Genomic DNA, 22,036 nt, shown 5'->3' with positions numbered 1-22,036 from the left:
AAGATTTTATTTATTTATTTATTAGAGAGAGAGACCACAGGGGAGGAACAGAGGGGGAGGGAGAGGGACAAGCAGATGCTGAGTTGAGTGCAGAGCCCCACATGGGGCTAGAGCCCATGACCCTGAGATCATGACCGAAGTCAAAATCAAGAGTTGGGGGGCGCCTGGGTGGCTCAGTGTGTTAAAGCCTCTGCCTTCGGTTCAGGTCGTGATCCCTCTGCTCAGCAGGGAGTCTGCTTCTTCCTCTCTCTCTCTCTCTCTCTCTGCCTGCTTCTCTCTCTACTTGTGATCTCTGTCTGTCAAATAAATTTAAAAAATCTTTTTAAAAAATTTAAAAAAAAATCAAGAGCTGGGCGTTTAACCCACTGAGCCACCCAGGTGCCCCCAGAGTAGGATATTCTTAAAGGAATTCACTGTCAGAGAGCAAGAGGATTTCTAGAGACAGTGGTAATGGTTATTGGAGAAACAATAAAATCGTTCATATTTATATCTCACAAGTTAAGATATTTCAAAGCGGTTATTGTCATATTTTACTAGTTTACTAGTTTATTACCAGTTTACTAGTTTATTGTTTGTCTCCCTTATAAACTATAATCGCCATAAACCAGAGACCATGTCTACCTTGTTCACCACTGTATCCCTTGAGTACAGCATATGTGCTCGACAAATTGTTAAATGAAGATTCCTTATCTTTTAAAGCTAGAAACTGAAATTTCTCTAGAATAAACAGTGTGATGTCTTGCATTTACTTTAAAATAATTCAGGAAGGTGGGGATGAGAGAGTGGGTGAGAATATAAGTGGAGTAAGATTGTACATTCTTGAAGCTGGATGATGGACACAGAGGGTTCACTATAATCCTCTCTCTCCTTTTTTAAAAAAAATATTTTATTTATTTATTTGGCACAGAGAAAAAGAGAGGGAACACAAGCAGGGGGAGCAACGGAGGGAGAAGGAGAAGCAAGCTCCCCTCTGTGAAGGGAGCCTGATGTGGCACTCGATCCCAGAACCCTGGGATCATGACCTGAGCCAAAGGCAGACACTTAACCAAAAGAGCCACCCAGATATCCCTTCTCTCACCTTTTTAGAAAAAGTTTTTAAATTGTGGGAAAATCATAACTCACATTCTTAATTTTAGATTTTTTTCTCAACATAATACAAAAACATACAAATTTACATAAAAGTTAAAATAAACATCTATATAACTACCATGAAGATTTGACAATGTTAACATTTTATTATATTTGCTTTATCCATATTTATCCATCTACACATTCACCTATCTTATTTTAGATGCATTTCAAAGTAACTTGCAGACATCAGTATACTTCATCCCTTCGCTATAGCAAACATATCATAGAGTTCAAAATTTTTTCCATGTCTTTTTTTTAGGGTAAAATTTACTTACTGTGAAATCATATATTTACTATGTATAAATATAACACGTAACTTACAAATATATATATATATATAATCTTTCTATTTAAAAGTTTATAGTATTATGTTTGTGTTCCTTTAAAATTCATATGTTAAAACTCTAACCCCCAATGTGATGGTATTTGGAGATGGGATCTTTGAGAGATAATTAAGGTTAGATTAGACATGGAGATGGGGCCCTCATGCTGGGATTAGTGGCTTTATAAGAAGAGATTTCTCTCCCTCCCCCCCCCTCCCTTCTTCCCTCCCTCCCCTCTTTTTCCCTCTCTTTCTCCCTGTATGCACCCACTGGGGAAAGACCATGTGAGGATATAACAAGAAATCTGCAACCCAAAGAGAGAGGAACCAAACCGGCCAGCACCTTGATCTTGGACTTCCCAGCCTCCAGAACTGTGAGAAAATAAGTTCCTCTTGTTTAGTTAACCCAGACCATGTCATTTTGTTATGGCAGCCTAAGCCAACTAAGACTTAAAGCTAGACATAGTGCTATTAGGAACCCACTAAAGGCGGTTTGATTACACACTCTCTTAAAGATCACTTTGGCTGGGGCACCTGGGTGGCTCAGTGGGTTAAAGCTTCTGCCTTAGGCTCAGGTCATGATCCCAGGGTTCTGGGATCGAGCCCCACATCGGGCTCTCTGCTCAGCAGGGAGCCTGCTTCCCCCTCTCTCTCTGCCTGCCTCTCTGCCTACTTGTGATCTCTTTGTGTCAAATAAATAAATAACATCTTTAAAAAAAAAAAAAGATCACTTTGGCTGAATGTGGAAAAAGGAATGAAAGAGAGCGAGAATAGATTCAGGAAGACAAGATATGAGGCTGCTATAGTAGACTGGGCCAGAGATTATCTCTTAGTTTGCCGAAAGTCCTAACAGTAGAGGCCAAAAAGAAGTGAAGGGGTGCAAAAAATATTTAGGAGATAAAAAGAGACAGGACTTGCTGGTGAGAAAGAAGTAGAAATCAAGCATAATGCTTAGATTTCTCACTTGAGCATTTGCTGGCTGGTAGTACCACCATGCAATGAGATGGGGAACAAAGAAGAAGAAGCAGGGTTTTTTTTGAGGGGACAGGGGTTCGGTTTTCAACTTGAGTTGCCTGTGAGATTTGATACACATTTGGATATATATATCTAGAGCTTTGAGAACAGGCCTGAGATAAACCTAGGGAGTCATTGGCATGAAAATTATCATTTAAAGCCCCAAGAATAGTTGACATTGTGTAGGGCGAGGTGTGTGCAGGTGGCCTATGTCAGACCTCTGAGGAACATCAAGATTTAAGGAGTGAGTAGTGGAGCAGGAGTCATCTAAGGAGACTAAAAAGAAGTAGTAAGAGAGATGCAGAGTCACAGAAGCCTTGTGAAGACGGTGTTTCAAGAAAAAGGGAGTTAAGGGCACCTGGGTGGCTCAGTCGGTAAAGCATCTGCCTTCTGCTCAGGTCATGATCCTGGAGTCCAAGGATAGAGGATGAGTCCGGCTTCGGGCTCCGTAGGGAGTAGACTTCTCCCTCTGACCCTCTCCCCTCTCATGCTCTCTCTCACTCTTTTTCTCTCTAATAAATAAAACTTTGAAGAAGAAAAAAGAAACAGGGAGTTAAATAAACCAAATGTCTAATGGCATTTGGTGAAGACAATTTAATGAAGCCCTTCACAAAAGGGATGATTTCAGTCATTTGACCAGAACTTGAAATCCATTGGCCGTGGACTCCTCGCCCACCAGACCTGTGATTTTCAGTGCATGGTCCCCAGAACAGCAGCATCAACATTACCTGGGAAATTTCAGAAATACAAATTCAGAGCCTCATACCTCCTCCTCATACCTCCAGATTTAGAAACTCTGGAGTGAGGCCCAGCAATTGGTGTTTGAGCAAGTCTCCTTCGTGATTGTGATGCTCTCTAAAGTTTGAGAATCACTGCCCTAGACACTACTTAGGTAGCACATGACAACCATTCCTTTGAGAACCGAACCCTCTTCAGGTAAATACAATTTCCGATTGGATCTGTCAACACATATTACCAAGTTGCTGGTGCATGAGCCACAGGATTTTTGTCAATACCCCACATTTCTTGTAACACAGATCCTATCTTGATTTTAACATTGGTAACCTACAACCAGCCAACTACCTACCCCTCCGCCCTCTATGGGGTATATCTTTCTTTTTATCTTTATAGCTTTGCTCATTCTTAACACCTTATTATTCCTCACGTGTGCCACATCATGGCTTCCCTTTGTGACTTTTTTCAAGTTTCTGATCCTGCTACCAACTGTACAAGTGTCCAAGTGTCTAGATCTCACAGCATAAATTCCTGAGTGACACAGATTGTTGGTGAAACTGCCAATTGGTACAACTTAGGAGTACTTTGGCATTATTTATTCAAACAGCAGAAACATCACCTTTGACCCAGTAATTCCACTCTAGGAATTTATCCTACAGACCTACTGCACATGTGCATAAGGAAGTGGGGCCTCTGTGCCCCACCTGGCCACAAGCCAGGCCATCTACCCTCAGTCAGTCAGGGGCTCCTCACCCCGTCTGCCGGAGGCCAAGTCCCTCCCCTGGGACGCGGGCTCAGTCAGAGGCCTGTTCACACCTCACTTCACACTTGGGTCGGTTGTAAGCAGGTGGGGAAGCCCTCGCAGCCTTAGCGTCACGCAGGCATACCCGCAACACTGGTCCGAGCCGGCTGCGACTTGATTTTCTCTCTCTTTTTTCACTCCCCGGGAAGGGAGGGCGAGTGCCCCCGCGGAGACCCGCACCCGCCTCCCTGACCCGGCCGCCCGCCGCTTGCCGCGGGGGGGGTTAGGGACGGAGTGGGGCAGGCTCAGGAGGGGCGGGGCCGGCCGGCGGGGGCGGGGCTCGGGGCGGGAAGGGGCGGGGCCGGCGGGGTGATGGCTCCCGTTGTCGCCGCCGCTGCCGCTGCCGCCGCCGCCTCAGCAGCGGGAGCTGAAGTCGCCCCTGCCGCCGCTGCCCGGGTCGCCGGCGGCCCGCGCGCTGCCTCGGCTAGGGCCCGTAGCCATGGAGGACTTCATCGTGATCTCGGACGACAGCGGCTCCGAGAGTTCCGGGGGGGCCCGCTCGGGCAGGGCACGGAGGCTCCGCCGGGCCCTGTCCCGGACCCCCGGCGCGCTGCCCCGCCGGACTGTGGTGAGTGAGCGAGCCGCCGCTCCCCAAGCCCCACCGCGGCGGGGGTGCCGCCCCCCCACCCCGGCTTGGCCCGCTGTCCCCTGCGCCCCCGCCTCCCGCCCCTTGGTGCCTCACAGCTGCAGCCGCTTCCCGCCTCCCCGCCCGCCGGCCTCTCCCGCCCGGAGGAGCGCGGCGGGCCAGGGCCGCGGCCGCCGGGCCTCCCGGGCTCCCTGCTCCAGCCGCCGCGGCCCAGGGCTGGCGACGGCGGCTGAGCACATGGACGGCGTCTGGCGCGCCTGCGGCGCGGGGTGCGGGAACCCGCTGCAGGAGGCGGCCTTAGGCCGGGCCGCGGGCTCCCCCGGACACAGGGTGGGGGGCGGGGGGCTGAGGGGACGCGGTCCTGGGGGCTGTCCCGGATCTCGAGGCAGGGCCGCGGGAGCGTGTAATTGTTGGGCCTGTTTTGAGTACAGATGTGTGCAGGGACGTAACAGGAGCCTGGGCTGGGAGAGAGGGAAGCGTGGGCCTGAGCCTGAGCCAGATGGTGGCCGCGCTCCAGGGCCTGGCAGCCGAGCGAGGGGCCCGATTTTGGAGCTGTGCAAGAGGGCGATTTATTTCGCTTAGCAAACATTTACCAACCTCTAAAGGAGTAGGAGGGAAATGTCTTGCACTGTTTCTTTTTCCCTCGAGCCCCTTAGTCTTTGTCCTTCTTCCTGAGACGATGAATGAAATATCTATGGTCCCTGCCTTTCTCGAATCCTCCACAGATATTTACTGAACCCCTAATGTGTGCTCGATGTGCTTGGCGTTGGGGATACAAAGGAGAACACAACATCCGTGGTCCCTCTCATGGATGGTGATAGATTCAACAAGTGACTATTGCGTATTCAAGGGATGGGAGGTGGACGGGCTTTCTCTCTATCAGAAGACTCTCAACATCAGATTTAAGCGGTCTTCCCAGCCTCCTATGGCCACACCCCAGAAATAAAAGAATTCTGACGCTGCTGTTATTTGTACAGATCTGTAACCAAGAGTTTAAGGAAGACATCTTTCTTCGTATGCAAATATTCCTTCAAGCCAAATCTCCTAGCTTCTGCTCCTCCAATCCCAACTAGTTTGCAGTCCGTAAGTCTCCACTGCGAGCCCCTTCTGTGTCCCAGGTATAATGCTACCTGCTAGGTGGTCATTACAAAATGAAGGGCATGCAAAACCAATTAACTTAGAGTCCTGTGTAGCCATGGCTGAAGCATGAAGGATTTCTCAGTAAATCTCAGGTAAGAATTTAGATGAGATGGACAGACAAGATTTTCAAAGTAGAAGTGAGCCAACTTGGTAAGTTAATGGCGGTGTGTGGGACCTAATAGAGCCACAGTAAATGTTTGTTGGATGAAAGAATGGTTGAAGGAAGAGAAGAGAGAGAACATGTTTGATTAAGTGAGAGCAAGTACAAGGGTAGGAGCAGGCTTGATGTATAAGGGATGCTGCATTCATTTTGGACCTCAGAGGAGGGGACTCTGGAACTCTCGAGGAAGGTCAGGACTGGAGAGATTTGGTAATCATCCAGATAGAAAAGAGCACTGAGGGCCGAATTGTGACTGAGATCAGCAAGGAAGAGACTAAAGGGAGAAAAAAAGGTGGAAGGAAAAAATACTGCAGAATAACTTATAACTGCCTTTCCTCCTAGTTCTTCCTCTTTTCTATTGCTCCTTCTCTCAATCCCCCTTTACACTTTGTCAGTCTACCAGCTCCTTTTCCTCCCAGGTACTATCCAGCTTCCCTCATCGTGGCCCAGCTCCCTTCAAGTGCATAGATGTCATCCTTATCCCATTCTGTGGTGTCTCTTGTGGCCCTTCATACACACATACGTGGGTACACTCTCAAACTGCTCCCCTCCCCTATAACTACCCAACCAAGCATTTTGACCTTGAGCCTTTTGAATAGTACCCACTGTAAATCTTGCTTCTCCATGTATTTACTCCAATTTTCTTAAAAACATCAGGCTCGTTCTCCTTTTATTGTTCTTGCAAATTAAATAGGGCAGCGGGATAGCCATGTAAACGATCAGAGGCATTAAGAGACTTGCAAGGTTAAAGCCTAAAGCTCCTTTGTCTAACTTTCCCTGAAGGCCTTGAGGTCAGATAGATGATGACGACGACGACTACTACTACTAGTTGTTGTTGTTGTTGTTGTTGTTCTTCTTCTTCTTCTTCTTCCTCTTTTTAAAGATTTCATTTATTTATTTGACACAGAGACAGCGAGAAAGGGAATAAATACAAGCAGGGGGAGTGGGAGAGGGAGGAGCAGGGTTCCCAAGGATCATGACCTGAGCTGAAGGCAGACCCTTAACAACTGAGCCACCCAGGTGCCCTCAGAGAGACCTCTTCAAATCAAGATCTTCCACATAGCATCTGGGAGAACTTTGACAAGTTCTGTCACCTCTCTCAGCTTTTGCACTTGAGAATGTTGATACCTGGCAGGACCATTAGAAGGTTTTCAATGAGGCAATGCAAGGAAAATGCCTAGTTATCAATGGTAGCTTTTGCTACACTTTGTGTTATTTCTCAATCAAGCCTGACCTTCTCAAGCTTGGCAGGCAATGAAATAAACAAGTTTTTTTTTTCTTTTTTACAAATATTGACTGAGAAAACAACTTGCTTGAACTCAGGAAATCAGAAAATCATCTCCAATACTGTAGTTAACATTTCTCAACCCGTGGTTCTAAACCTGGGCTCTAGTCTTCATTAAGTTTATGAAGTGTGTCTGTGTTTTCCATAATACTTAATTGCTTTTTGTTTCCCACCTAAAAAGCAGAACATAGTCAGGTAATTTTTGTTGACCTAATTATGAAAAGTTTAGAAATGTATGTAGAAGAAAATGAAAATTGCCGTTACTCTCACCATCCAAAGATCACCAGTGTTGACATTTTGAAGTCTGTCTGTCCAAACTTACCTGTAAATGCCTGTGTACTTTCATACATATCACCATGTGTCTTCCTCATACATTGTTTTTGCAAAAATGAAGTTTTGCTCTACATGTGGGGTTTTCTTTTAAGATTTTATTTACATAGTTTTACAGAGAAAGAGAGAGCAGGGGAAGGAGAAGAGGGAGAGAGAGAACATTGCAAGCAGATTCCACTTTGAACTAGGAGCCCAACACAGGGCTCCATCTCAGGATCCTGAGACCATGACCTGAGCCAAAACCAAGAGGTGGATGCTTATCCAACTGAGCCACCCTTGTGCCCCTTCATGTGGGGTTGTTTAGCTTGCCTTTTAATATACTTTTTATCTCTTGCTGCACCAATACATACATGCCTCCCCAATATATATTTTTTTAAACAGGGAGGAACTTTTTTATGAAGATTTATTTATTTGAGAGAGAGAGAGAAAGAGAACATGAGTTGGGGGAGGAGCAGAGGGACAAGTAGTCTCCCTGCTGAGCAGGGAGCCCAACAAGGGGCTTGATCCCAGGACCCTGAGATCATGACCTGAGCCATCCAGGTGCCCCTCCTCTGAAATATTTTTAATGTATTTCATTGTACAGATTTATAATTATATTTATAACCTCCTATTAAAGGATATCATGCTGACATTTCTAAATTTTCTGTGCCATAAACAACACAGTATAAAGTCCCTCATAAGTAATCTTTGTACCCTTGTTCATTTGCTTGTTTAGGATAAGTTCCTCTTAGAAGTGAAAGTGTGAAGTCAAGAGGTATGCCCCCTTTGAGAGCTTTTGATATACATTGCCACATATCCTACAGAAATTATGCACCAATTATATTCTCACCATACCCTTTTCTCTACTATCTAGTCACCCCAGATATTGTCAATTTTTTTGGTAAATATTTACTGAACACTTATTATATGCCAGGCACTTGTAGGTGCTAAGAATACAGATGTGAATAAAACCAAGTCCCTGGCCTTGTGTATTTTAGTCAGGGGGAGACAAACAACAAATAATCACATAAATGTGATGTCAGACAATATACAAAGCATTAGAAAGGAAAATAGGCATTTTTGTTCTTTTAATCTTTGCTGATGTGATAGCCAAATTCTTTGAGCTGTTACGGTTTTAATTTTTTTTCTTTGGTTGTAAGTCATTTTTTCAGTAAATACTTATTGAGCACATGCTCTGACCCTGGGGACCAAAGGTAAATAAGGTAACAAGGGACCTACATTCTAGTGGGGAAATACAAGTAATAAACAACTATTAAATAAGTGAACAATGTAATAGTAACTTGGGCGGGGTTGGGAACATTTAGATGTGTTTTCAAAGACCTCTCTCTGAAGAGTTAATATTTGATCTGAGAACAAAATGACAGAACAGATTTGTTATGAGAAGTTCTAAGGGAATAAGGTAGCAGGAAGGGGTGCAGCTAAAGCAAAGACTTGGAAGTAGAAATGACATGACCAGTTGGAGGAATCAAAAGACCAGGGGGGCTTAAATGTAATGGTTGCACAACAGAGTCCTAAGAGATGAGGAATAGGTGGGCTAGGTCATTTGGGGTCATGTAGACCACAATAAGGAGTTCAGATTTTATCCTTATATAATAAGTCTTTGAAGGGTTTCAAGGCACTGGAATGACATGATCTGATTTATATTTTTAAAAGATGACTTTAGCTACTGTGAGAAGATAGGACTGTAAGGTAAGGTGATCATATAATGTAGTATTCAAATGGGAATCATTTTGAAGATGAAGCGGGTGCTGACTGGAGGGAAGGTCAAGCAACAGGTAAAAACTGGAACTTCCCCAAACAAACCAGAAGTATAATCATGTTCCTGTAAGAGGACCAAAGTGGAATCAGCGAAATCATTTTTTGAGGTGGCTGTAATAGTCCAGACCAAAAATAATTGTAGCTTGGAATAGAGTGGGCTGGGTTACTGGAAGTATTTAGTAGATATTTAGGAAGTAAAATCAAGTCCTGAGAACTTGGATGGGGATAGTGAGGGAAAGGGAGGAATCAAGAATGATGTCCTGGTTTTGGCCTGAGCCACTGGATGCATGTTGTTGTCATTAACGGAAATGAAGAAGACTTGAGGAGGAACAGGATTGGAAGAAAGATTCAAGACTTCCGTTTTGAAGGCGTTATAAGTTAAGATACTTACAGAATAGCCAGCTGGAGATGCAAGGTATATTGTTTGTACTGAGTTTGGAGACCAGGGGAGAAGTTCTGACTTGAGACATAATTTGGTGTCATTGGCACATAGACTGTAATAAAATCATTGATCTGGGTGAGATCATCTAGGCTAAGAATCTATAAGAGGAAAAGCATCCTGGACCCAGTGGTAGGACACACCACAGTGTCTGCCTCAGGTGAAGGCAAGGGAAGGAGGAGCAGCTAGTGAGGTCAGAGATCAGAGAGTGTGCTCAGCACGTAGTGGAGCTGCACAGCTCTATCGCCAATAGACATGTTGGATATATATATATACATGGCGGTGGAGATGGTGTGTGCGTGTGAAAATTACCTGCTCTCTTATTGGGGTGTTATTTGTACATTTTCCTTACATATTAAAGACTTTTTATGGGTTAACTTGGGTCCTCCAAAAAGATAATATTGAAGTTCTAACCACCACTACAGAAATGTAACCTTATGGGGTAGTTGCAGATGTTATAATTCAAGATGAGATCATACAGTGTAGGGTGGGCCCTTAATCCAATATGACTGCTGCCCTTATGAGAAGACATGAAGACAGGGGAAGAACACCACGTGACAGTGGAAACAAAGATGGGATTTGCAACTGCAAATTAAGGGATGCCAAGTATTGCTGGTGGCACCAGAAGCTAAGAGAAAGGCTTGGAACAGGTTCTCCCCTAGCAACTTCGAGGGAGCGTGGCATTGCATACAGCTTGATTTTTACTTTTAAGCCTCCAGAACTGTGAGAGGAAAAATTTCTGTTTTAAGCTAGTTTGCAGTGATTTGTGCTAGGAAAATAATACAGCTCCCTGTGTCATACACATTGCTCCCCCGCCCCACTTTTGACTTCTTTTTGATTCTTTACAGAAGTTTTTTTTTTTTTTTAAGGCTTTATTTATTTATTTGTCAGGGAGAGAGAGCACAAGCAGGGAGAGTGGCAGACAGAGGGAGAAGCAGGCTCCCCGCTAAGCAAGGAGCCCAATACAGGACTAGATCCCAGGACCCTGGGATCATGACCTGAGTCAAAGGCAGATGCTTAACCAACAGAGCCATACCTAGGCATCCCTTTATAGAAGTTTTAAGTTCTTATGTAGTCAGTCCTATCACTTTTTTCCTTCGAAAGGCTTTTTTCTTAAGATTATAAAGGTATTTTTTTTTTAGAATTTATTTATTTATTTGACAGACAGAGATCACAAGGAGGCAGAGAGGCAGGCAGAGAGAGAGGGGGAAGCAGGTTCCCCGCTGAGCAGAGAGCCCGATGTGGGGCTCGATCCCAGGACCCTGGGATCATGACCTGAGCCGAAGGCAGAGGCTTTAACCCTCTGAGCCACCCAGGCGCCCCTATAAAGGTATTTTTATATTTAATTTATTAATCCACCTGGAATTAGTTTCAAAAAAGAGAGAGAAGAGTAATCTAATAGTTTTCTTTCCAGATGGTTAGCTATTTGTCCCAACATTGTTTATTGAATTTTTTTCTCTGTCTACTCAGTGGTTTGAAATATTACATTTATCAAATGGTAAATTTTTATATATTTTATATCTATTTTTGGACCTTCTCTTCTGGCCTTGGTACATGCTACTTTATTTTTTTAGTATTTTTTATTTCTTTATTTGGCAGAGGGAGAGGGAATATAAGCAGGGGGAGTGTTAGAGGGAGAAGCAGGCTTCCTGCTGAGCAGAGAGCCCAATGTGGGGCTTGATGTGAGGCTCCATCCCAGGATCCTGGGATCATGACCTGAGCTGAAGACAGACACTTAACAACTGAGCCACCCAGGTGCCCCAGTGCTGCTTTAATAATAAGCAGAAGAGGGGCTTAGAAAACCTGGCTAGCTCAGTGAACAGAGCACATGACTTTTTTTTTTCTTCTTTTTTTAAGAGAGAGAGAGAGAGACAGAGCACAAGCAGGGGGAGAGGCAGAGGGAGAAGCAGACTCCCTGCTCAGCTGGGAGCCCAACATGGGGCTTGATCCCAGGACCTGGAGATCATGACCTGAGCTGAAGGCAGATGCTCAACCATCTGAGCCACCCAGGTGCCCCCAGAGCACATGACTCTTGATCTCAGGGTCATGAGTGCAAGCCACATGTTGGGCATGTAGCCTACTTAAAAAGAAAAATAAATAACAATGATAATAAATAGAAAAAACTCTTCATTGCTCTTTTTAGAATTTTTTGACTAGTTTTTATATATTTATTTTGTCAGATAACTTTAAAGTCCTTTTGTCAACTTCCAAACAATTTCTGCTTCTAAAATTGGGGTTACACTAAATTGAGAAATCCATAGTCTATGGTGTTTTACTTAATGAAGTTTTACACTTTTATGTATGTATTTGTGCATCTTTTATCTTTATGGGTTTTTTTGTTTGTTTTATGTTTAGAGAGATCTTTGTTGTCCTGAGATTACTTTCCTTTTATTTCCTTATTATTGTTCCTTTACCATCTCATTCTTAACATTTAGGTCTTTAATTCATCTGAAGTGTTTTAGATGGCGTGAAGTATACTCACCATTTTCCACATACTGTATTACCATATTTCTAAGATAGCACCAAATCTAAGATTTGCTGTCAACTTAAGATAAACAGCTTTTCAGGAAAAAAGAAACTAACACATGAAATGTGAGAGCAACTCTTAGATGTACCCTGATTCTAGATGTATGGGGGAAACATTCTAGATGTTAGAGTTTATAATATATGATGTTAATCAATTGTCTGAGAATAATTTCTCAAATAATTATCTTTTCTCCACTTATTTGAAACGCATATTTTTAAAAGATTTATTTAGGGGCGACTGGGTGGCTCAGTCGTTAAATGCCTGCCTTCGGCTCCAGTCATGATAACAGCATCCTGGGGTCGAGCCCCTAGTCAGGCTCCCTGCTCAACAGGAAGCCTGGTTCTTCCTCTCCCATTCCCCGTCCTTGTGTTCCCTCTCTTGCTGTCTCTCTCTGTCAAATAAATAAATAAAATCTTTTAAAAAAATGATTTATTTATTTATTTTAGAGAGAGCGAGCATGTGAGCGAGCAGGGGGTGGAGTAAGTGGGGTGGGGTGGAAGGATAGAGAGAATCCTGAAGCCGACTCCCTGCTGAGCCTGGAGCCCAACTCAGGGCTCATCCCAGGACCCTGAGATCATGACCTAAGCCAAAACCAAAAGTCAGACGCTCAACCAACTGCACCACCCAGGCAACCCCTGAAACACATTTTTAACACCAAATTATTTTACACACTTGTGTCTGTTTCTTGGGGTTTTTTGTGTATGTTTCATTGATTTGTCTATTCTCAGTGACAGAATTCTAATGTTTTATTTTTGTAGTTTGATAATATTTTTTGTTATCTAATAGAGCAATTACCTCTCATTATTTTTTTACCCAAAATTTCTTGGTGATTGTGCCCATTTAGTCCTCCAAAAGAATTTTAGAATCCGTTTGTCAAGGATTACATTAGATCAGGGTTTCTTTGGGTCAGATAATTCTTTTCTGTGGGAGGCTGTCCTATGCACTGCGGAATGTTTAGTAGGATCTTTGGTCTCTGCCCACTAGATGCCAGCCAGCAGCGGCACTTCTCTCCCCTTACTTGTGACAACCAGAAATGTCTCCAGACACTGCCAAATGTCTCCTGGAGGGCAAAATTGCCACTGGTTCAGAACCACTACATTAGATTCAGAAGTTAATTAAGAAAGAACTAATATCCTTATAATACTGTCTTCCTAATTAGAAACATGGTTTAACTTTTATTTTATGGGGTTTACTTTTTGGCAATCAGTAAAACTTTCTTTGAATCCTGTGCCTTTCTTTTCCTGGAGCTAATGTTTTGATTCTGAATGACTGGTTGCCTCTTAGGGTTGAACATGTTAATCATGGTGAGCCTCACATAGTAAGAATAGCTGGCATTTATGTCAGGCAGCATGTTAATTAAGTACTTTGCATGGATTAACTCATGTAATCTTCACTGCAGCCCCATAAGGTTGATACTGTTATTACCCCTATTTGATAGATGAAGAATCTGAGGCAGGGTCGACCAGGTGCTAACTGGTAGAGATGGTTTACCACCGCTACTCTCAATCTTGAAAATCCTGGGGTGAACTTGCAAACCTCTTACCAGGTTTCCAAGGGCACATCCTCTGGAGAAATAAATGGATAGTTGAAAAAAGCGAATTACAAAATAATTCTATTCTTTAAATGTGTCATTTTGTAAGAATAGACACATTGGGGTTTCTTTGGTTTATTTTTTTTAAGATTTTATTTATTATTTGACACACAGAGAAAGATCACAAGTAGGTAGAGAGGCAGGCAGAGAGAGAGGGGAAGCAGGCCTCTGCTGAGCAGAGAGCCTGACATGGGACTGGATCCCAGAACCCTGAGATCATGACCTAAGCCAAAGGCAGAGGTTTAACTCACTGAGCCACCCAGGCGCCCACCACTGGGGTTTTTTAATCCATAATTGTTTTTTAAAACTCTATCATCTACTTGAAAATATTTTTTAAAATCATCATCTTTTTCTCAGTCTCTTCCCCCTAAATAATAAGTTCACTGTTGGACACATCCATATACCAGCAAGTAGCTTAATGCCTTGAACAGAATAGGTGCTCAGTAACTGTTCAAGGAGAAACAGAATTCTTATTACTGATTTTCTGAGGAATCTTTTTCTCCTGGTAAGTTTTGTTACAGTTATATCAAAATAACCTTCTGTAATGGGAAAGCCAAAAGATAAATCTGGAACCTATCCCAGGCTAATTTTTTCCCCAGACTAATAAAGATTTTTGGAACGAAAAATATGTATATGTCTAGAGTAAAAGGCAAAGTTCACCTACATTTTGAATTTAAAACATCAAATGCCAAACTAATTCAAATCTTAAATCAGGGTCAGCTCCCACACAAGCCTGAAGATCACTTCCCCCATTCTCCATTAACAGCTTTATTAAGATATAATTCCATACCTTACATAAAAATCACCCATAAAATTCCCTGAGTTGTTTAAGCCCTACCACTATCTAATTCTAGAACATTTTCCTTATTCCTGAAAGAAACCCTATATTCTCCAATGGGTTCTCTTTGTTTTTGTTTGTTTTAAGGTACTCAATCATATCATTTGAAAAATAAAATTTCCCCATTTTAAATTATAAAAGGTATTTTAAAAATTTTAAATAGAGGTAAAAAAAATTCAGGGTATCAGAAAAAAAACTCCCCCATCCACTGTTACTCCAGAGATAACTAACAGGTTTTGTGTATTGTTCCAGAAAATTTCTCTCTGTGTACATAAAAATACATAAATGTCTTTTTTTCCCTAATGAAGTTACACTAATTTTTTTACCTCTAAATATATTTTAGGCATTAAAAAATACATAGGTTTTAGTACATTGGAGCACCTGGGTGGCTCAGTCAGTTAAGCATCTAACTTCGGCTTAGGTCATGATCTCAGGGTCCTATGATAGAGCCCCCCGTTGGGCTCCCTGCTGAGCAGGGAGTCTACTTGTCCCTCTCCCTCTGCCCTTCCCGCTGTTCGTGCTCTCTCCCTCTCAAATAAATAAAATCTTTACAAAGTGGGGAGTGCTCCTGGGTTTCTCAGTTGGTTAAGTGGCTGCCTTAGGCGCACATCATGATCTCAGGTTCCTGGGATCCAGCCCCATATCAGGATCCCTGCTCAGCAGGAGGTCTGTTTATCCCTCTCTCTCTCTCTCTGCCCCCCGCCCTGCTTGCGCTAACTTCTATCTCTCTCAAATAAACAATTAAAATCTTTAAAAATATAAAGTAAAAGGGACACCTGGGTGGCTCAGTTGTTAAACATCTGCCTTTGGCTCAGGTCATGATCCCAGGGTCCTGGGATCAAGTCCTGCTTCGGGCTCCCTGCTCAGCAGGAGACTGCTTCTTCCTCTGCCTGCAGCTCCCCCTGCTTGTGCTCTCTCTTTTTCTCTGACAAATAAATAAATAAAATCTTTAATTAATAAATAAATAAATTTTAAAAATATTAGTACCTCACTCAGACTACTGCCCGTTTTGCTTACAGTGGTATTCCTAGTGCATAATATGATTCTTGACACATAGTATTCATTTAATAAACATTTTATGAGCTTCCTGTTATCTAATATTCTAAAAAATACCATAATTTATGGGACCAGCCTCTTACTGATTTTAATTTTTTTGCTATTATAGACTATGATGTTATGAGCTCTCTACATGTTTGTAGGACAAGTTCTTTACAGCAGAATTTTGGAATTAAAGAGTAGTATGTATTTATAATTTTAATGTATACCATTTTTGTGGCTATTGTGTCATTCTTTGTGGGATTCTAGTATCAGAACCCCACAACTATGTTTGCAGAACTCCCACCTTTAGAGATACAGTCTGTTTCTTTCTAAAGAAGCTGAAATGCCAGATACATTCTCAGGCTTCAGTCTCAGACACCAGTCAGACATACTTACTCCAAATTTTAAATTAGAAATTGGTGATGAGAAGAAGCAGAGTCAGTGCACTCCATTTTGGTGAGATGGCATCAGCAATGACATGTAGCAGTTATAAAGGTTCTGGTGGCAGGGTACAACACTGTGCTGCTGGCCATATAAGCTGGGGTGTTTATGCCCAGTGACCATGATAATGGGGTATTCAGTTGTGCAGCATGGTTCAGAGTACCAGATTTTGGCCATGTAGATTCCAAGCTTAATTTTTAGGCTCTTGTCTGGATTCTAAGTTCTACCCGTTATCCTCTAATAAGTTCCTTTTATGGTTAAATTAGAGGAGTTTTGGGGGGCGATTTGTTTTGTTTTATGCTTGCAACTAAAATCACTGATTGACATATAGCCATCAAATTACACTTCCAAAAGGTTATAACATATATTCTTATACAAACTGTATATGAAAATAACTGTTTTCTTATACTGTGGCCAACCTGGATATTATCAAACTAATTAGATTTGTGCCAAATCTAATAGTCTAACATTTTAATCATCTAGAATTATGCGGAAAGAAAAAACTCTTCTCAATGAAGAGATTGTTCTCTTAATCCTCATATTGATTTCCTAGTTGTTCAAGATACGTTGAAGCCAATCTAGCTGTGTCCAAGGGAGGAGGCAAGCTCGGGGTCCCTTCCACTAATCCGCCATCTTAACTCCTCCCACTCTTAATTGATTTTTAGATATTGAACTAGTCTTACGTACTTAGGAAAGACACATGACATATAGGGAAACAGTAGTAAGATATTCTAATAACTTCTCACTAGCAAGCCAGGAGAAAATGGAACATCTTTAAAATAAATAAAGAGGGATGCCTGGGTGGCTCAGTCAGTTAAGCATCTGCCTTTAACTCAGGTCATGATCCTGGGGTCCTGGGATCGATTTCCACATCAGGCTCCCTGCTCAGAGGGGGGCCTGATTCTCCCACTCTCTCTGCTGCTCCCTCTGCTTATTCTCTGTCTGTCAAATAAATAAATAAAAATCTTTAAAAATAAAAAGACAAATTTTTAAAAATACATGAAACAGAAGAAAATGAAAACACAACAGTGCAAAACCTTTGGGATGCAGCAAAGGCAGTCATAAGAGGGAAGTATATAGCTATATAGGCTTTCCTCAAGAAGCAAGAAAAGTCACAAGCACATAGCCTAACCTTACACCTAAAGGACCTGGGAAAGAAACAGCAAATAAAGCCTAAAAACAGAAGAAGAAGGGAAGTAATAAAGATTAGAGCAGAAATAAATGATATCGAAACCAAAAACAAACAAAAACCACAGTAGAACAGATCAACAAAACTAGGAGTTGGTTCTTTGAAAGAATTAACAAAATTGATAAACCCCTAGCCAGACATATCAAAAAGAAAACAGAAAGGACCCAAATAAATAAAATCATGAATGAAAGAGAAGAGATCACAACCAACACCACAGAAATACAAACAATTATAAGGTGATATTATGAGCAGTTTTATGCCAATAAATTGGACAATCTGGAAGAAATGGATAAATTCCTAGAAACACATAAGCCACTAAACTGAAACAGGAAAAAATAGAAAATTTGAACAGACCCGTAACCAGCAAAGAAATTGTGTCGGTAACCAAAAATCACCCAACAAACAAGAGTCCAGGGCCAGACAGCTTCCCAGGAGTATTCTACCAAACATTTAAAGAATTAATACCTATTCTTCTAAAACTGTTCCTAAAAATGAAGTGGAAGGAAAACTTCCAAATTCATTCCCTGAGGAATGGTTCCAAAACCAGACAAAGGCCCTATTAAAAAGGAGAATTAGAGACCAATACCCCTGACAAACTTCAATGCAGAAATTCTCAATAAGGTACTAGCTAATCAAATCCAAATGTACATTAGAAGAATTATTCACAATCCAGTGTGATTTATTCCTGGACTACAGGGGAGGCTCAGTATCTGCAAATCACTCAAAGTGATATACCACATTAATAAAGGATAAGAACAATATGATCCTCTCAGATACAGAAAAAGCATTTGCCAAAATATAACATCCTTTCTTGGTAAAAACCCTCAAGAAAGTAGGGATAGAAGGAACATACCTTAACATCATAAGGCCACATATGAAAGACTCACAGCGATATCATCCTCAGTGGGGAAAAACTGAGCTTTTCCCCTAAGGTTAGGAACATGACAGAGATGTCCACTCTCACCACTGTTGTTCAGCATCCTATTGGAAGTCTTAGCCTTAACAGTCAGACAACGAAAATAAATAAAAGGCATCCAGATTGGCAAGGAAGAAGTCAAACTTTCACTCTTCACAGACAGCATGATATTCTATGTAGAAAACCTGGAATACTCCACCCAAAGATTGCTAGAACTGAAACATGGATTCAGTAAAATATAAAATAAATACATAGAAATCTGTTGCATTTGTATACATCAATAATGAAGCAACAGAAAGAGAAATTAAGGAATCCATCCCATTTACAATTGCACCAAAACAAGAGAATACCTAGTAATAAACCTAACAAAAGAAGTAAAAGACCTGTACTCTGAAAACCATAGAACACTATGAAAGAAATTGAAGAAGACCCAAAGAAATAGAAAAACATTCCATAGTCATGGATTAGAAGAAGAAATATTGTTAAAATGTCTATACTACCCAAAGCAATCTACAAATTCAGTGCAATCCCCATCAAAATAGTGCCAGCATTTTTCACGGAGCTAGAATAAACAAGTCTAAAATTGGTATGGAACCACAAAAGACCCCAAATAGCTAAGGTAATGTAAAAGAAAACCAAAGCTAGAGGCATCACAATTCTGAACTTCAAGCTATATTACAAATCTCTAGTCATCAAGACAGAATGGTACCAACACAGCAACAGATACCTAGGTTAATGGAACAGAATAGAGAACCCAGAAATGGACCCATAACTATTTGGTCAACTATTCTTTGACAAAGCAAGAAAGAATATCCAATGGAAAAAAAAGAAAGTCTCTTCAGCAAATGGTGTTGGGAAAGTTGGACAGGAACATGCAGAAGAATGAAACTGGACTACTTTCTTATGCCATACACAAAAATAAATTCAAAATGGATGAAGACCTAAATGTGAGACAGGAATCCATCAAACTTCTAGAAGAGAACACAGGCAGCAACCTCTTTGACCTCAGCCATAGCAGCTTCTTACAACACACGTCTCTGGAGGCAAGGGAAACAAAAGCAAAAATAAACTATTGGGACTTCATCAAGATAAAATCTTCTGCACAGAGAAGGAAACAATTAGCAAAACTAAAAGGCAACCTGTGGAATGGGAGACGATATTTGCAATTGGCATATCAGATAAAGGGCTAAAATCCAAAATCTATAAAGACTTTATCACACTCAACACTCAAAAAACAAATAATTGAGTTTAAGAAATGTGCAAAAGACATAAAAATATATGTCATTTTGTATTATAAGATGTATTTCTAGACATCTCTTATAAGACTATAAGATGTGGTATATGCACAATGGAATATTACTCATCCTTCGAGAAGGATGAAATCTTGCCATTTATAAGGGTATGGATGGAACCAGTGTATTATGTTAACTGAGAAAAGTCAGTTGGAGAAAGACAAATACCATAGAATTTCACCATATGTGGAATTTATGAAGCAAAAGAAATGAACATAGGGGAAGGGAAGGAAAAATAAAATAAGATAAAAACAGAGAGGGAGGCAAACCATAAGAGATTTTTAACTGTAGAGAACAAAACGAGGGTTGCTGGAAGGGAGGTGGGAGGATGATCTAAATGGGTGATGGTCATTGAGGAGGGCACTTGTGATGACCACTGGGTATTATATGTAAGTGATGAATCACTAAATTCTACTCCTGAAACTAATACTACACTATATGTTAACTAACTTGAACTTAAATAAAATCTTGAAAGAAAAAAATGGAGTGGGGAAGATGGCAGCAGAGTAGGAGGACCCTAGACTCACTTCATCCCATGAATACAACAGGATAACTATGAAATGATCCTAAAACCTCAGAAATTGACCTGAAGACTGGCAGAACAAACTCCACAACTAAAATTAGAGAAGAGGGCACTTTGAAGAAGGTAGGAAGTGCAGATACTTGGTTTGGGACAGAAACAGTGGCTGCTATAGTGGGGAGGGAGCCATGGTCACAGAGAAGAGTGAGCAACTGCCTAGGACACAGGAGAGCACACAGGGAAAACGAATCCCATAGCTAGCAATTGACTTAGAAAATGAGAGGTCCAAATTTCATGAGTTCTTGCAACCAGTGGGGCTTAAAGCCTGGGGTTTTAAGGTCAGCAGGTTTGTCTGGGATAGAACCCAGAGGGCCTTGCTCTGCTGTTGGAGATATGCAGGCAGAAAACCCACAGACCTACAGCATGGAAACAGCAATCAGAAGAGCACCTGGAGCACGCAGTGGCATGTTATTCGCTCATCTTAGAGTGCATTCCAGAGAGACTGTCAGTGGAGAGACCCCTCCAGAAACAAAGGAATTGGCTGGTACCATTTCCCTCCCCTGCCCCTCAACATAAACACAGAGCCACATGGAAGAACCAGAGCAGTGCCAACACTCACTACGCAACTTGCTTATGACAAGCTCCACCCACACACACGCTCCAGTGGAACCACCACTTCCAATCACACTTGGCTCACTCCCAGCACAGTGGGCTCCCTCCCCAAGAAGACTGGGCCAAACCCCTCTTTACACTGTGTCTCCCAACTCAGAAGTTTTGCAGAGCCTCAGTTTTGGTGCCAGTGGTGACAGGTGTTGTCTCACAAACAGACCAGAGCACACCTAGCTAAAATGAGCCATATTCAGGCCACGGACAAAACACTGCCCACTACAGGCAAAGAGAGCCTCTGCAGATGACTGGCCTGAAGGATAAAGTGGCCAGGATAAAACAGCAGAGCATATACAGCACATGGTAAAGACAATCCCAGAAGCCCCAGGCCCTGGGGAACAGGGAACACTACATGGCAGGACACTACAGCACCTCTTCTTCATAAGGCCATTATCTTCAGGAGACATAGGTCCTTACGGGAGCTATAACTGCCTTACCTAACACACAGACACAGTCACAGAGACTTAGACAAAATGAGAAGACATTCATCCCAAATGAAAGAACAGAACAAGGAGAAGGCCATTGCCAAAGTTCTAAGTGAAACAGGTAAAAGTGACATGCCTGATAGCGAATTTAAAGTAATGATCATAACGATACTCACTGGACTTGAGGAGATTAGAAGACATGACTGAGACCCTTAACCCAGAGATAAGGAATAACATAGCAGAGATAAAGGACTCAATAAATGAAATGAGAAACACCCTTCATGGAATGAGCAGCAGGCTGGAAGAAGCAGAGGAAAGAATTAATGACCTAGAAGATAGAGTGATGGAAAGTAATCAGGCTGAACAAAAGAGAGGAAAAAAGGAATTATGCAAAATGAGAACAGACTTAGGGAGCTCAGTGACTTCATCAAACATAATACCATATTATAGCAGTCCCTGAAGAAGAGAGATGGAAAGGGGACAGAAAATTTTTTGAAGAAATAATAGCTGAAAGCTATCCTAATCTGAGAAGGGAAACAGATATCTAGATCCAGGAGGCATAGAGAACTCCCAACAGGATCAACAAAAGCAGATCCAAAGCAAGACATATTGTAATTAAATTGGCGAAATATAGTGATAAAAAATTTTAAAAGCAGTGAGACAAAAGAAGACAGTAATTTACAAGGGAAAAATCCATAAGGCTAGTCGGGGATTTTTTAGCAGAAACTTTCCAAGCCCGAGAGGTGTGGCATGATAATTTTCAAAGTGCTGAATGGAAAAATGTGTGGTCAAGAATACTCTACTCAGAAGGGCTATCAATCAGAATAGAAGGAGAGATCAATCATTTCCCAGACAAATAAAAACTAAAGGAATTCATGACCACTAGGCCAG

The 22,036-nt window shown here is 41.9% G+C and overlaps 1 protein-coding gene across 3 annotated transcripts in view; it reads left to right on the top strand.

The window, feature by feature from the left end:
- The first annotated feature begins 4,288 nt into the window (after nt 1-4,288).
- The window catches only part of SIMC1 (SUMO interacting motifs containing 1), a 69,857-nt gene continuing 52,109 nt past the window's right edge, over nt 4,289-22,036 (top strand). For 2 of the 3 annotated variants that reach the window (XM_080803614.1, XM_080803615.1), the window contains exon 1: nt 4,362-4,572. In XM_080803614.1, the coding sequence (XP_080659740.1) occupies nt 4,444-4,572 (129 nt within the window). In that variant the 5' untranslated portion in view covers nt 4,362-4,443. Of the gene's footprint in view, nt 4,573-22,036 lie in introns of all 3 variants that reach the window. The other variant, XM_080803613.1, reaches the window with a different exon arrangement.

Source organism: Martes martes (assembly GCF_963455335.1).
Source record: "Martes martes genome assembly, chromosome: 5".
Classification (NCBI taxonomy): Eukaryota; Metazoa; Chordata; class Mammalia; order Carnivora; family Mustelidae; genus Martes; species Martes martes.
The sequence above is the reverse complement of the archived record's forward strand: the minus strand, read 5'-3'. Positions and strand labels throughout refer to the sequence as shown.